The sequence below is a fragment of the Peromyscus californicus genome, unplaced genomic scaffold (genome assembly GCF_007827085.1).
Source record: "Peromyscus californicus insignis strain IS unplaced genomic scaffold, ASM782708v3 Scaffold_12__1_contigs__length_115047231, whole genome shotgun sequence".
NCBI lineage: Eukaryota > Metazoa > Chordata > Mammalia > Rodentia > Cricetidae > Peromyscus > Peromyscus californicus.
This window is the reverse complement of record NW_026294413.1, coordinates 7091873-7105969: the sequence shown is the minus strand read 5'-3', so window position 1 is coordinate 7105969 and position 14097 is coordinate 7091873. Positions and strand designations below refer to the sequence as shown.

Sequence of the window (14097 nt, the reverse complement as noted above, 5' to 3'; positions counted from 1 at the left end):
CGGTAACAGGGGATGGTCTGTCGCTATTTGATTAATGAAGCACATGACCATCCACCTCCTGTGCCATAATCCACCCAGTCCCCAAGTTTCAGGTTCTGGGGGAGTCCTCAATTCAGCATTTTTTTTTGTTATTGTTGCGGAAGCGGGGGAACACGTGCGCTACAGCGTCAGTGTGGGTGTCAAAGGACAACTTTGTGGAACCCAAGGAGCCTCCCAGCATTTTGGAATTGTGTCGTCAAGGAAAAGTTTACGCCAAGCCATAGCAACATAGAGTTCTTCTTGCTTAGCCTTGTGTATAAGCATGCCTATGCTGGACGCTTATGGCCAGCAAGAAGGCGCCCCGAAACCCACATCAAAGTGGACGGGGAGAACTGTGGTCGTAGGCAGAAGCCGCCTGTCCTACCAGGAAGCAACTTCGGGGGAGCTTCCAACTGATAGTCTGAAGATGTATGAGTTGAAGGAGCCCCCGCGATTCTAGCGCAGACACTGCAGCTCTGAACAAGGAAATGCTGTGAGCCTGGCATATGTTCAGTTAATTCTCTAATTTGAAGAAAAGGCCAGAGCCAGCTTTCAAGCCAAAGTTGATTTTTTTTTTTTCTGGAATCAAAAGGAATTTGCCTCCACTTTACCAGCTCATGCCTTTGAGGATTAAGTTTCACAAAGAGCTAGGATTAGGCTTTGAACCAGGAATATAAGCTAGGAGAGGTTTGAAGTGTCTGCAGAACAAGGAAGAAACGGCCCCATTTGAAGTACAGGCGGTGTTTGGTATTTCTGCCAGTCCGAAAAGGAACCTCGCTTGAGGTTGCTTCCCCGTTAATTAACTTGTATCAAATGACTTCCACCCCATACCCAACCCAGTTGCAAACCTCTAATAATGGATGTTAAGTCAATGGGGAAAACCCACCTAATAATGTGTCTCGAACAGAATAATAATGGAGCCAGACAAAAAAGTCATACACGCTGCAGTTGGCGACCTGTGGCTGGGTTCCGTTGGGTCCAAGCAGGCCCAGCCAGTGCTGTGTGGTGATGACGTAGTCTGGATGTACACTCTTCTTCGCCAGGTCTAAGGCGTTCAGGAACTGCTCCCTCTCCCGAGGAGTCAGGGAATGAATATTCCGCCGTAGGACAGGAGGCTTCTTCTGGTCACAACTGGGGCCGGTCCAGCCAAACTTGCAACCTCCGCAATTATAACCAGCAAAGTTTCCTGATTTGTAAAAGGGGGAAAATGGGGAGTGGGGTGAGGTTATATACTATGGAAGAAACTTTTCAGTTTAATTCCAGGTAGAAGGGAAGAGAATAGATGTTACAACGGGCCAAGAAGAGCCCTGAGGCATGAGGGAAGACCATGCCACCACAGAGAGAAAGCGCAGGACAGGACAGGGCCTCCAAGAACCCGGGCCCCGGGCTGCTGCCTTGTTCTTGGACTTGCGGCCTCCGTTACTACATGCCAATCTTTCTTATCTTTAAAGCAAAAGAGGAGGAGGAGGAGGAGAAAGAAGAAAAAGAGGCGGAAGATCTCATCCCCAGGACCTCAGTGTGTGTCTAGTTTTGGAAATCACGTTTTCAAGATGGCAATTAAGGCAAAATGAGAGTACTGGAGCAGCCGCTACCCAGTATGACTGCTGTCACCATGCTCACAGAGGGAGGACCGCACGCAGACCCAGGCCAACGGAAGAAATGTCAGAGGACACCAGCCCCGCTCACACCTTGTTCTCAGGCTTCCACCTCCAGAACTCGTAGGAAACAACTGCTGTTCCTTCTGCCAGACCGTTTGCAATGACTTGTTGCAGTAGCCCCAGCGAAGGCACTCTCCTGCCTCTTGTGTCCTGGACCTCTCTCTTCTAACACCCTCTCTGCACCCCAACCTGCCATGATCTTGCTAAGCTCTACTGTCCATGCAGCCCACACCACTGGGCCAGCACAGACTGATCCATTGACTTAATAATGCAGGAGGCAGAAACAGGTGGATCTCTGTGAGTTCGAGGCCAGCCTGGTCTACTAGTGAGTTCCAGAATAAGACAGCCAGGGATATACTTAGAAACCCTGTCTTGAAAATAATAATAATCACAAACAAGCTGACGTCCAGCATTTGAGTGGCATCTAACTTTAAAAATGCTGGTTTATTTCACAAAGGAGAAAGCACTAAGACAAAAATCAATGGTGCCTGGCAGATCATAAAAGTGAATTAAAGATCGTGGTGTCAAGAGGTGCAAATCCTTTAGAATCTGCTGTCTGCAACAGAACACCTGTGCTTCCCCATACCCGAGGGACAAGAACCAGTGAGCAAGCTCTAAGACATCCCTGAGGACTGGGGGCTAAGTCTAAGTTCTTTATCTGCCTTTTCTGTCTCGTACCTGTCCGTTTACTTTGGACATAACCAGCTCCTCATTCCTTAGGTGCTGATACATCTGAGAGGGAAAGTTTAGCTATTATTCCCACAAGAAGATAAAGGTGCTTATCTCCAGAACATTAAAGTGATTCCAAGTACGTAATGCTGATGACCAGTTCCCTGCTCAGCCTCTGCCTCCATCTCACACCCCCACAACTATTACCTGTTCTTTCTTGTGCCTGAAACTCTTTTCCTAACCTTCCTAAATCCTTCCCTGTGTGAGTTACCTACCCCTCCTTTTAACATCATGATAGATCTTCTCTGTACCATGTTCTGGCAGAACTGGTTGAAGAGGTGTGGAAGCCAGAGCTTAGCACATGCTGGGCATGTGCTCTGCCACTGAGCGGCACTCCCAGCCTGAGTCCCAGCAAGACAGAAGGACCTGAGCTGTGTTCATCAGCCACTTGGACTCCCTTTATTTAATTATTTATTTTTAAGCATCAAGGAGACCCGGCTCAGTGGTGGAGCTCTTGGTTTCTAAGCCCAGCATCATCAGGACAAAAAGAGAGAAAGAAAATATGTATCACCCACTGGGGTAGCTTTTACAGGAGTAGCTTCTTTTTTTGAGAAGTGATAGGATAAAATTTTATGTCTGAAGAATACTCACTACTCAGTTGAGCTCTCAGTCACACTTGCAGCTGTTTTTAAAGTCTGCTCAGAAAGTGCACAGTCATCTATGGGACCACTTCAACGGGAAAACCCAAGACCAGCGTGGGGCGGGATGGCAGCAGTGGTCGACAGGGAGGGATGCACAAAGGCAAAGGATACATGTGCCTTTTGCTCTCAGTGTGTGTGTATGTGTGTTGTTGTTGTTGTTGATGTTGTTGTGTTCATACATGTTTATGTGGGTTTGTGTACTTGTGTGCATATGTGCAGAGGTCGACATCAAGTGTCCCCTCTTACTCTCCACTTTATTTTTGAAACACTCTCTCACTGAACCTAGGGCTCAGCAATTCAGCTAGACTGTCTGTCTGGCCAACTAGCTCCAAGAGCTCATCTGCCTCTACCTCCCCAGCACTGGAATTGCAAGTGCACATGGAAGCTGGAGAGACGGTTCAGAGGACCCAGGTTTAGTTCCAAGCATGCACATGGGAGTTCACAACTGTCAGTCACTCCTGCTCCAAGGGATCTGATGTCCTCCTCTGCCTCCACAGTCTTCCGGGCACCAGGCATGCACATACCTGGTGCACACATCTACATGCAAGCAAGCACTCATAGACATAAAATAAAAATAAATAAATATTTTTTGAAGTAATGAAGTTTTTGGGGAGCCCTGAGGGAAATGGAAGGCAGTTAGTCCGGTTGTCTGAAGACACTGCCTGGCTCATCATGCTTACTGGACCTTAATGAATCAGACAGAGACCCAAATGATAAGCACTAGGATCAAAACTTGAAAGTTTTAACACTTCAAAGTTGATAGTTGGCATTATGTTATCTTAAATAAAACAGTCTCTTTCATAAAATAAATCAATAAAGTCAAAACAGAAGGTCAACAAAGTTCTGTTTATCTCACTAATACTTTCCTGCAAATATTAAAATTAAATCATTAAAAAGTTAAAAATTAGGTATACAAAGGTTTTGTTAAGTACACATTGAGCCTGGCTTTCTGCGTGGTTGCTGGGGATCCCACCTCAGGTCCTCATGGCAGCATGGCACACGCTTTAACAGCTGAGTCATCCCCACAATTCCTTCCATTCTGTTATTTCTGTGGACTAAAAACAATCCTAAAAATATTTTAAATAGTAAGAAAAAAGACACTTAAATTTTATAGCACTCTTATATTAAAAGACCTAAAAATACTTTTGACTCTTGAGGTCTGAACTTGAATTATTCATAGCTTGTGCTATGATATCTACACAATGTTGTTTATGATTCTCCTGGTTGGTGGAAATACTATCATCAACAACTGTCTTCCTCATTTATTTATGCAACAAATAATTTACTGAACATCTACAACCTAATTCCCATCAATGCTAAACAAGGGATCATGACATGAAGGTGGGTCATACATGGCAGGGGATATATCAGAAATCTCTATACTTTTGACCTAATTTTTATCTGAACTTAAAACTGTTCTAAAACACAGTCTTTCCTGGGGGGAGCAAAAATGGAGAGTTGGGGTTTCTGGAAGTTGGGGTATGTAAGCTTAACATGCATTTTTCACTTGTATGATGTTGCCAAATAATAAATAAAAGATATTCTACTTTTAAAAATAGTCTTAAAACAAGTTTCTGGCCAGGCAGTGGTGGCGCACGCCTTTAATCCCAGCACTTGGGAGGCAGAGCCAGGTGGATCTCTGTGAGTTCGAGGCCAGCCTGGACTACCAAGTGAGTTCCAGGAAAGGCGCAAAGCTACACAGAGAAACCCTGTCTTGAAAAACCAAAAAAAAAAAAAAAAAAAAAAAAAAAACCAAGTTTCAATATGCCTTCCTCTGTCCCCACCGCTTTTTATATTTTTATATTTTATCTTGTGAAAAATAAGTGTATTGTTATAGACCACAGAGAATGGTGTCTGGGGCCCAACAAGCTCCATTCTAAGTGTTATGTTGATAGTCTTGGGAAATTCCTCTTTTCAAATATCAGAGCAATAACTTGTCTTCACTTATCCCTATTGCTAACCCTTGAACATTGTGTCCATTGTCCTCTTTCTACCCCAAACGGGATGACACAGTGCTAACAAATGCCACTTGAGGGATGGAGGGAGCACTGAAAATTGGAAAAGGCCATTTTTTAGGCACTGGGGAATACAGATACAAATAAGGCTACACTGCAGAGTAGAGGAAATGGGAGAGGTGTGCACCATGAGACATCAACACAACCGGAACTGCAGAAGTCAAAACGGAAAACTGAGTGTTGTGATCTGACAGAAGACAAAACAATGTTCCTGACTTAGGAGAACACAACACTGCTACACAGACAAGGTGAGCACAGAACTGTAAGGGAAGCAGACACACACACATGCACGCACACACGCACACACGGTCAACCACTTACCAGAAAGCACTTGCTACTTGACATGTATAATTCAGAAGTTTACTCAGTTAAAAAAATTCCTTTTCTATATGTACATCAGGTCCCTTCCATTTTTTGGCTTACAGACCTGGCCTATAGAATTTATCAAAATACTAAAAATTAGAAAAATATAATGTACCAGCCTGGCACACACGGTGCGTATTTCTTCAGATTTTCTGGTTGTATCTTGCACCAGCTTAATACGAGTCACTCCTTTCTTTCATGCATCAGTCATAAGAAACACAAATGGAACACATTAAGAAAAAAATTATGGTTTTTTTGTTGTTGCTGTTGGGGAACAGGGAAGGGGGGATGATTCCAATCTATCTCACATTGAGTGTGTTCTTGAGCAAAAATTCCATTAAAAGAATCAAAACCCTCTCCTGACTTAAAACTAAGATGAGGAGAGAGAAAACATCCACACACCACATGTCCCTACATGCACTGCACGGCTCAAACTCAAAACGCTATTAGACTAACTAAGCTTAACGACGACCGACCGATTAGTGAGTTTACAAGGAAGTCTAAATAGCCTATTCCTTTTAATTAGAGATTCTATTATTTTAATAACAATACTTTATACTCACACAGACTCTTTCATCTGCAGAGCTCAAAAAGATTTTACAAGTGTGGGTTCATCATTATCCCCATTTCAGAGATTGGAAAATGAGGCGTTTAGTCACTTGTACAAACAAGAAGTTCTCAGCCAACTGTTCAAAAACTATTTGGTGCCCCAGGATTTCAAAAGCCCAAAGATCCAGCTGCAACTGGCATCTGCTCATCAATGCTAACTGTCAGGTGAGCCCCAGATCGTGACGGCCAGTGCTGAAGTCTCCTGACTTCTACATTGAGTTCCTTGCGATTGCACTCAGCAATTTTTTTCCCAATGTTTCACAATAAAGAATAGAAAAATGCTCTGTAGAGAATTGGGGCACAGAATTTGTTTATTTTAGTTTAGTTTTTTAGTTTTCCCTTATGAGGCTAAAAGGTTCCGTTACCAGTCTATAGTAGCAAGTTTGGAGTCATTAATTTTCTCAATGAATCAGCAAATGCAAAGTCACTAACACTCTGCTGGCCAGATGCTAATTTCCATCTCTGCCTTAGAAACTTCAGGATGGCCAGGAGAGTCCCAGGTGCTCCATTTGCAAGTGGTTTTGAAGGCTCCCAGAGCCAAGGGCCTTTGGGATGCTCAAAGTCAGATATAAACTCCACAGAGTATCTGAAACATACGAAAACGCTACCCAAAGAAGGCAAATCACTCACTCTTTAAGGAGGAAACATAGAAGATCAGGTGTCTGTCTTTGAAACATCTGACATGTCACAGAACGACAAGCACATACACAAAGCAGCTTTCTGTCGAAAGTCTCTAAGACTTAGTCTTGTGTCCCAAGACTCAGGGAAACAGACCATCCAACTGACAAAAACAGAGCCAAAGGGGCTGTCAATGCAGCTCAGTGGCAGATTGTCTGCTTACTGTATGTAAGCCCTGGGTTCAACTTCCAGAATTTCAAAAAAAAAAAGTTTTGTTTTTTTTTAAGTAAGTTGGAAAAGGAGGAGGAAGAGGTGTTGGGACCATCATCTACCTCTTACAACCTGTGCATGGACCTGAAGACACTGTGCTCAGTGAAACAATCCCCCACTGTACAATAATGCCAGGCTCCTCCTAAGTGAGGAGTCTATAAAGCGGTCAGCTAACCAGAAAGGACAGAAGCATGGTGGTCCCCAGGGACGAGGGCGGAGGAGGAAACGTAGAGGCTCATTTGATGAGAACCGTTACAGTGACACATGGTGACTACGTTTTGGACATCCACTCTAGAGCATGGTTAAAGAAAAGGTTTTGTACACGTAAGAACATGCTAGCCGGCTAAAGCTCGTGTTATGTATTCCTGCAAACCCACAAAGTCAAGAAAGATGAGGAAACCTCTTGGAAGTGGTGGATATGTTCCTTACCTTGATTACTGTAAGAGGAACAGAAAAGCATACAGCTTATTAAATTGTACATATTGATTGTGTGCAGAACTCTGTATGGCAACTGTGCTTTTTTATCTTTATGTATGTATGTATTTGGGTGTTTCGTCTGAGAGTACATCTGCACACCTGAAGAGGGCATCAGATCCCATGGGACTAGTTATAGATGGCTGTGGGCCACCATGAGGTTGCTGGGAATTGAACTCAGAACTTCTGGTAGAACACCCAGTGCTCTTAACCGCTGAGCCATCTCTTCAGCCCCCAGCAATTATACTTCTTAAAGGTAGATGAAAGGAATAATCTATCAAACTAAATATTAGGAGCTGCAGATCTTAAGCTACCTTAACCCATGCGCACGCAGTACAGAATGAGCGACAGTGGTGAGGGAGTTGGAGGCAAATGAATCCTAGAAAGGAGGTAAGTCACAGGCAGAGGATGGGCCCTCAAGGGTAGTCCCGGTAATCAGTGGTGGGAGATGGGGGCTGAGCACCTTGAGGAAGCCCTGCTGCTAGGGATTGGCCTCTGGAAATGTGAAGTCTTTCGTGAATCTGAAACTTGAGGCTAGGCCCTACTCCTGACCCATTGCCTCTTGGAACAGTAGTTCCTGTTTCATTCTGAAAGTATGTTGCTCTGACCCCAGCTGCTATCCCTTCTTGATGAATATTCAGAATACTTCCTCAACAAAAAAAACAGCAAATGTGCTTTCTATTCTGCTGTGTCCTGTGGTTTCCACGTCCACTTTCTAAAAGCAAATGTGCTTCACTATCCAAGAGAAAACTATACAGATGGGGTAAGATAAGCGACCTGTTCTACCTGACCTGCTAAAGCATTCTGCCGCTCTGAAACAGAGATGCTCAGGGTTTGAAAGACATGGCATTTTGTCATCTATTGACAGGGAATGATTGCCATAGATGCTCTGGAGGTTCGGAGCAAAGGTTACCCATGTTAGTGTGGTTTCCAATACCACAAGTGTCCCCCCATGGGACTGAAAACCTATGAAGCGATGTCTATTGAAGCAAATGCTTCGATGGCTCAAAAAATGGATGATACATATTCAATATGCTATCATAACTTGTCACAATTGGTATGTAAGGCAAACTAGGACCTGAAAATGCCATTGACTCACATAATTTAAAATAATTACAAGGACTGTGCATGTAGTTCAGTGTTAGAGCACTCTCCTGGCGTACACAAGGTCCTACGTTCGATCTCTCTTCTACCATAACACTAAGTACATCATAACAAAACAAAAAGCTGGGCTGTCCGTACTCTCCTATGTGTTAGCAGCACGTGAGGAAGCGGAAATATGCCGGGAGGGAAGGCTGTGTGCAGCGGGCCACTGAGGGACAGTGGCCGCGGGCCTTGGTGGAGCTGCGGCTCGCAGGATTTTGGTTTTTCAGACACCCTGTCAGACATTGAGAGTTCATCACAGTTGTGCCTGGTTTCTGGAAACCAGAAGAGGTGAGACAGAGGAAGATTTAAGAAAGGCAGAGAAAATGAAGATCTCAAAGAAACAAGTATCGGGAGAGACAGGGTTGTAAAGAAAGGACAGTGAACTCAGGGGGAATTCAGGTAGAAGGAAGCCACCGATCCCTCATAACGCCTCACTGAAGAAGCTGCTTTGCCCCGTCTCCCCAACTTTGCCAAAACTACAGTCCAGTCCTGGCTTGAACAAGGCAGATGGACCCTGTTAGTGGTCTCTTCACATCATGAGAACTGCTGAGGCCAGGACTCCGCAGCACCTGCCTCCTCTGCTGCCTGCGGATGCCAAGCCGCACCCAGCGCCTCAGCAAGTGTGAACCCATTGCAGGAGAGGCCCCGAACCATCTTGAAAGGACTTGTTCTAGTTTCAAAGCAGGCTCTCCATCTCTGTAGCCTCCCCTCCCAACAAACAAGCCAAAGGTATGTTGGCAAGTGTTCAGAAATTCAGGCTTGGCCCACATAATGTTGATTTAGTTTTCATAAGCACCTGTACGGGGTGTGAAAGATGTAAGCAGTCCATCAGCCTTACCGAACAGACTGGCCACGGAAACAGCTAGCCTAGCAGTTTGTTACCCGACATCTCTCCCTCAGAAGGGACTGCTTTCCCAGCGAGGATTCTCCACCAACGCAGATTCAGAGTGAAGCGGCGCTGCCCCAGGGCCTCACCTGCGCATTTGCACGTCCGGTTGAAGAATTTTCTTGGCCACTGCTCACGGTCATCCTGGTTTCGAAGGACATACGGGCCACTCCAGGGCCTGGTGTCTGTCTGCACCTCTGTGCACTGGCCCCGGCCCTCTTGAGACCCACAGATGTTGGCCGGCTCGGGGCCCAGAGGCGGGCAGCACTCTTTGTTCAGTACACCATCCAAGGTCATGCAGACTCGGGGAAACTGAGCCCGAACTCCAAGCAGAATTCCACAACCCAGGAAACCCAGCAGAAGCCCCCACTGTGCAAGACCCATGTCTTCTTAACTGGGAGACCTGGCTAAGCTTCCCACCTGTTTTCTGTCCAGTTTTTCTCCTTGTCTTTCACTGCTGGGTTCTGGAGCATTCGCTCACTCAAACCTCCTTTTCTTTTATTTTGTTTCGTTTTTTAGTGCTAACTCTTTCCAATACCCTCTCAAAATTCCCACCTGAATCACAGAACCTGCACGTGTGCACATGCGTACATGCCCATGCACATGCTATTTTATGTGACTCAGACAACTAACACAAATTTAATTTCAGCAGAAGCTCCTCTAACATCAAATTTAATGAGGGGAGCGCTTCTCGCCAGCTCTCCCCGTTAAATCAGGCTCTGTCTAATTGAGTTAATTTAGAGTGCTCCAGCCATACTGCTTATTATGCTGCCTTCCTAAGCCCCCTCCTTCTCTCCTTAGCCCTTGACTTTAATTGCCTTGAACTCAGTTCAAAAGCCAAGCACCGTTCTGCCTTTATTCTCTCTGGCTTGCCAAGCCACGGGGCCTGGTAGGGTTTGGGGGAAGGCTGGGAGAAGCCGTCATTAGGGGGATTATAACTAGAGAAATCCTCTTTGTTAGCACATGACCCTAAGTGCACAATGAAGCTGATAAAGTGTCTGGCTTTGTGTCAGGAGGGCAAAATCAGCCTCTTTATTGGGCTCATGTGTCCCAGCCAAGCTTGTGACCTCAGACTTCCCAGTGCGTCAATAGAAGCAGTGAGCATTCCGTCAAAGGCCCTTTACAGACCTGTGCATCGCTAAGCACGTCTCCCTCATGACTGCTTACTGACATGGGAGAGAGACCGCCACAGGAGATCATGCAGCCCCTGAAATAAAGAAACGTTTATTTAAGGCCGTGTACAAGGAACTGCTTTGTTGTACAATTAGGAATCCTCTTGCCTCCAGATAATAACCTCTTCTTCTCTTGTTTAGCACATCCGTACAGGAGCTTTTTTTTTTTTAACTTACATGGAAGAATATGCTACCAACGATTCACAATTATCATCATCTTGCTGTAAGGAAGGCAATGGGACAAACCAGAATGAGGTTTGCAAGGGAATCTTTTGATTGCATTAAAGTTTGGCACAATCAAGCTTAAATTTAGGAAGCAATGATCCTACGTGCTGCTTCTGGGGGCAGCATGGGAGTGTGCAGATGGGCAATGATGGCCGTTTGTCAGAGTGCTTGTTCCTTCACGGTGGAGAAAGGACTGTCTTGGTGCTGTGAGATCTATACAAGTTACAGACTTGAAATTGCCCCAGCTGGAGGCTAAGAATGCCTGATGCATGGACATAAAGTACCTAGTATTAAATTTCAGAGAAATTCTTAAGGTTGAGAAAAGTATTCAGGAGCTGAGCTCATGTCCCATGATTTTAATCCCAGCATTCGGGAAGCAGAGGCAGGTGGATCTGTGTGAGTTCAAGGCCAGCCTAATCTACATAGTGAGTTTCAGGACAGCCGTGACTATGTAGAGAGACATTGTCTCAAAAAAAAGAAGAAAAGAAAGGAAGGAAAAGTACACAGCTTCCCCTGTGTGTTCTGTTCTACCCCTATGATATCAAGCTGTACTAACTCAATGGCAGTGTGTGCCTCTGGGTTCTGGACATTGAATCAGAGTCTTGATGATATCACAGAGCATCAGCAGTATAAGTGTGTGTGTGTGTGTGTGTGTGTGTGTGTGAGTGTACATGCATGTCTGCAAGCAGGTGTGTGCACTTACAGTATGTATGTTTTGGAAGGCATTCATGTATACATGTTTGTGTGTGCAAGTGGAGGCCAAAGACTATCATAAACTATTTTTCCCAATCACTTTCCACTTCGTTTTTTGAGACAGAGTCCCCACTGAACGATTTGGTAGACTAGCTGACCAGAAAGCTTCAGAGATCCACCTCTTTCTGTCTCCCCAGCACCGGGATTACAGGCATGTGCTACCATTCCTGGCTCCTTACATGGATGCTGGGGATCTGAACTCAGGCCGCCACACTTACACAGAAGCATGTTACTGACTAAGCCACCTTTTCACACTCACATCAGCACTGTCTAAACTCTTCCTGATTCTACTGCACAGCCAGAGCTGCAGACCACAATGTGAGAATAAAACATAGCTCCAGATGAAGGCTTGCCAAAGTGCCAGCTAAGAGACCAGGTATATTCCTTTCCTACGCTGCTGTCAGGTTCCACAAACTGGGAAGCTAACACAGAGACATTTGTTCCCTTGCAGTTTTGGGGACCCGGGGTCTGAAATCCAGGCATTGACAAGGTAGCACAATCAACAATCTGCAATTCTGTGATAACCCTATCCCTTCCGGCTTCTGGTAGCTGCTGACAGTCCTGTCCATCTGTGACTTGAGTGTACCACACTACAACTCCTGCCACAGTCTCCAAGCATTTCCCTTCTTCATTTCTGTATCTCCCCATCATGGGATAATGAGCCACCTGGGATTAGCTCAGGATGCTCCCAGCTTGAGATGCTTATACCCACAAAAAGATTTTTTTTCCAAACTGGACCACATTTGCAGGATTCATGTCTTTTGGAGGATGATAAGTCAAACCAGGACCAATCACATCAGATTGTCCAGTCTCCTTTTCTTTGCAACACATGCCACATAACCCAGGTAATCTGAAGCTTTTCGTGATGGTTGTTACGACAACCCAGAATCACTTCCCTGGCCCTGCTCTGAATTGTGAACCTCAGACCCATATCCAACTTCCTCCTAGACCAGTCCTCTCAAAGGTCTAGACCCCTTCAAAGCAAATTTTGCTGTCTTATCACATTTGTGCTCCCCTAGTCCTAGAACCAGACCACACCACAGTCTTTGAATCTTTGATTCCTCTCTTTCTTCCTTCCTGATCAATGCTTTCTGAAGCACTTGGAGTGAAATCAAACATCTCCCCCACATGCTACTCACAGAGTGGTCAGCAGATCACAGCCCATGTGTTCCTGGCCTGCATTAAGATGAACACAATAATGTGGGACCCAATACTTAAAGGCTTGTCATTGCTACACGCTAAAGTACATGATCAGTCAGGTGCAAGTGTGGAGGGTCGTTTGCACAGAGACCATGTGATTTTGACCTCATGTTGGCCTTCAAACTGTTTTTCAGAACTTCTGTACCCTAGATAGCTTGGGAAGAACCGGACTAGAAGATCCTGCTGGATCTGCCCCTACCTGCCTCTCTCTTCCTCTGTGGTGGTGGAGCACTGCGTCACTGTCACACAGACAGACCCATTCTTTCTGTCCTGGCCATTGTACTGCTGTTTCTTCTTCCCATCGCCTGAGTGTCAACTCCTGAGAGGACCCGTCCTTTGCCGTTTGCTTTACCACTTCATAACCTGGACACCTTACTATCACAGTGCATCGTTTCATTTTCTTCATAGAGATCATCTACTCATTCATTATTATCCCAACGTTACAGAAAAGGAAATGGAGGCTGTGAGACCTCAATTAACAAGGCGGTAGGAGAACTGTGTTTCCCTGATTCAAGGTCCTGATCTTCTCGATGGGCTTTGTTGCTACATTTATCTTCCCTAAAGAATTTGTTGCAATACCCCCAAAAAAAGGAAAAGAAGGAAACATTTCTTCTTAAGATTTTATTTTTATGTGTATGTGTGTGAGCCTCTGTGAACGTATATGCACTGCTTCCATGCAGGAGCCCATGGAGGCCAGAAGAGGGCATCAGACGCCCTGAGACTGGAGTCACAGACAATTGTGACTCGCCGTTTTGATATCCCCAGGTTCTATGCAGGAGTAGCAGGTGATCTTAACCATTGAACCATCTTTCCAGCCCTATGAAAACTCAGAGTTCTTAATCCCCTACCTATGCCAGGTACAGAAATAAGCTTGCTTCTCTACCTTCCATTAACTCATTTAAACCACAAAATGGGGCCTGGGGTGTAGTTCCATTGGTAGAGAGCTTCCCTGGCATGTGTGAAGCCTTGAGTTCAATACTCAGCACCTCATAACCCAGGTGTGGTGGTGCACACCACCCAGCACTTGGGGTGTGGAGGTAGCAGGATTCACAGTCATCCTCAGCTGGAGAGCAAGTCAAATACAAATAGCAAGTCAAATACAAATACATTCCTCTTTGATATGTAAGTGTTTCTACTAGAAATTCATGGTTTTGACATTGCTACCCCAATGGAGGAGGCTGATTGCAATGGAAAATAAGGGGTCTTGCCAGTTGTGGTGGCACACGCTGGTAGGATTTGCTGAAGGAAGCAGAAGCAGGAGGCTCATGAGTTTGAGAATAAGGAATCAGTCACTCCAGCTTGGCATAAATTAAACTACCC

The 14097-nt window shown here is 45.2% G+C and overlaps 1 protein-coding gene across 2 annotated transcripts in view; it reads right to left on the bottom strand.

Annotated features, from left to right (window-relative positions):
• Dct (dopachrome tautomerase) overlaps nt 1-10297 on the bottom strand; it is a 63500-nt gene extending 53203 nt beyond the window's left edge. For both annotated transcript variants that reach the window (XM_052732492.1, XM_052732491.1), the window contains exons 1-2: nt 9517-10297; nt 905-1204 (exon numbers count right to left, since the gene is read on the bottom strand). In XM_052732492.1, coding sequence (XP_052588452.1) covers nt 905-1204; nt 9517-9811 — 595 coding nt within the window. In that variant the 5' untranslated portion in view covers nt 9812-10297. The remainder of the gene's footprint in view (nt 1-904; nt 1205-9516) is intronic.
• Between the last annotated feature and the right edge of the window lie 3800 nt (nt 10298-14097).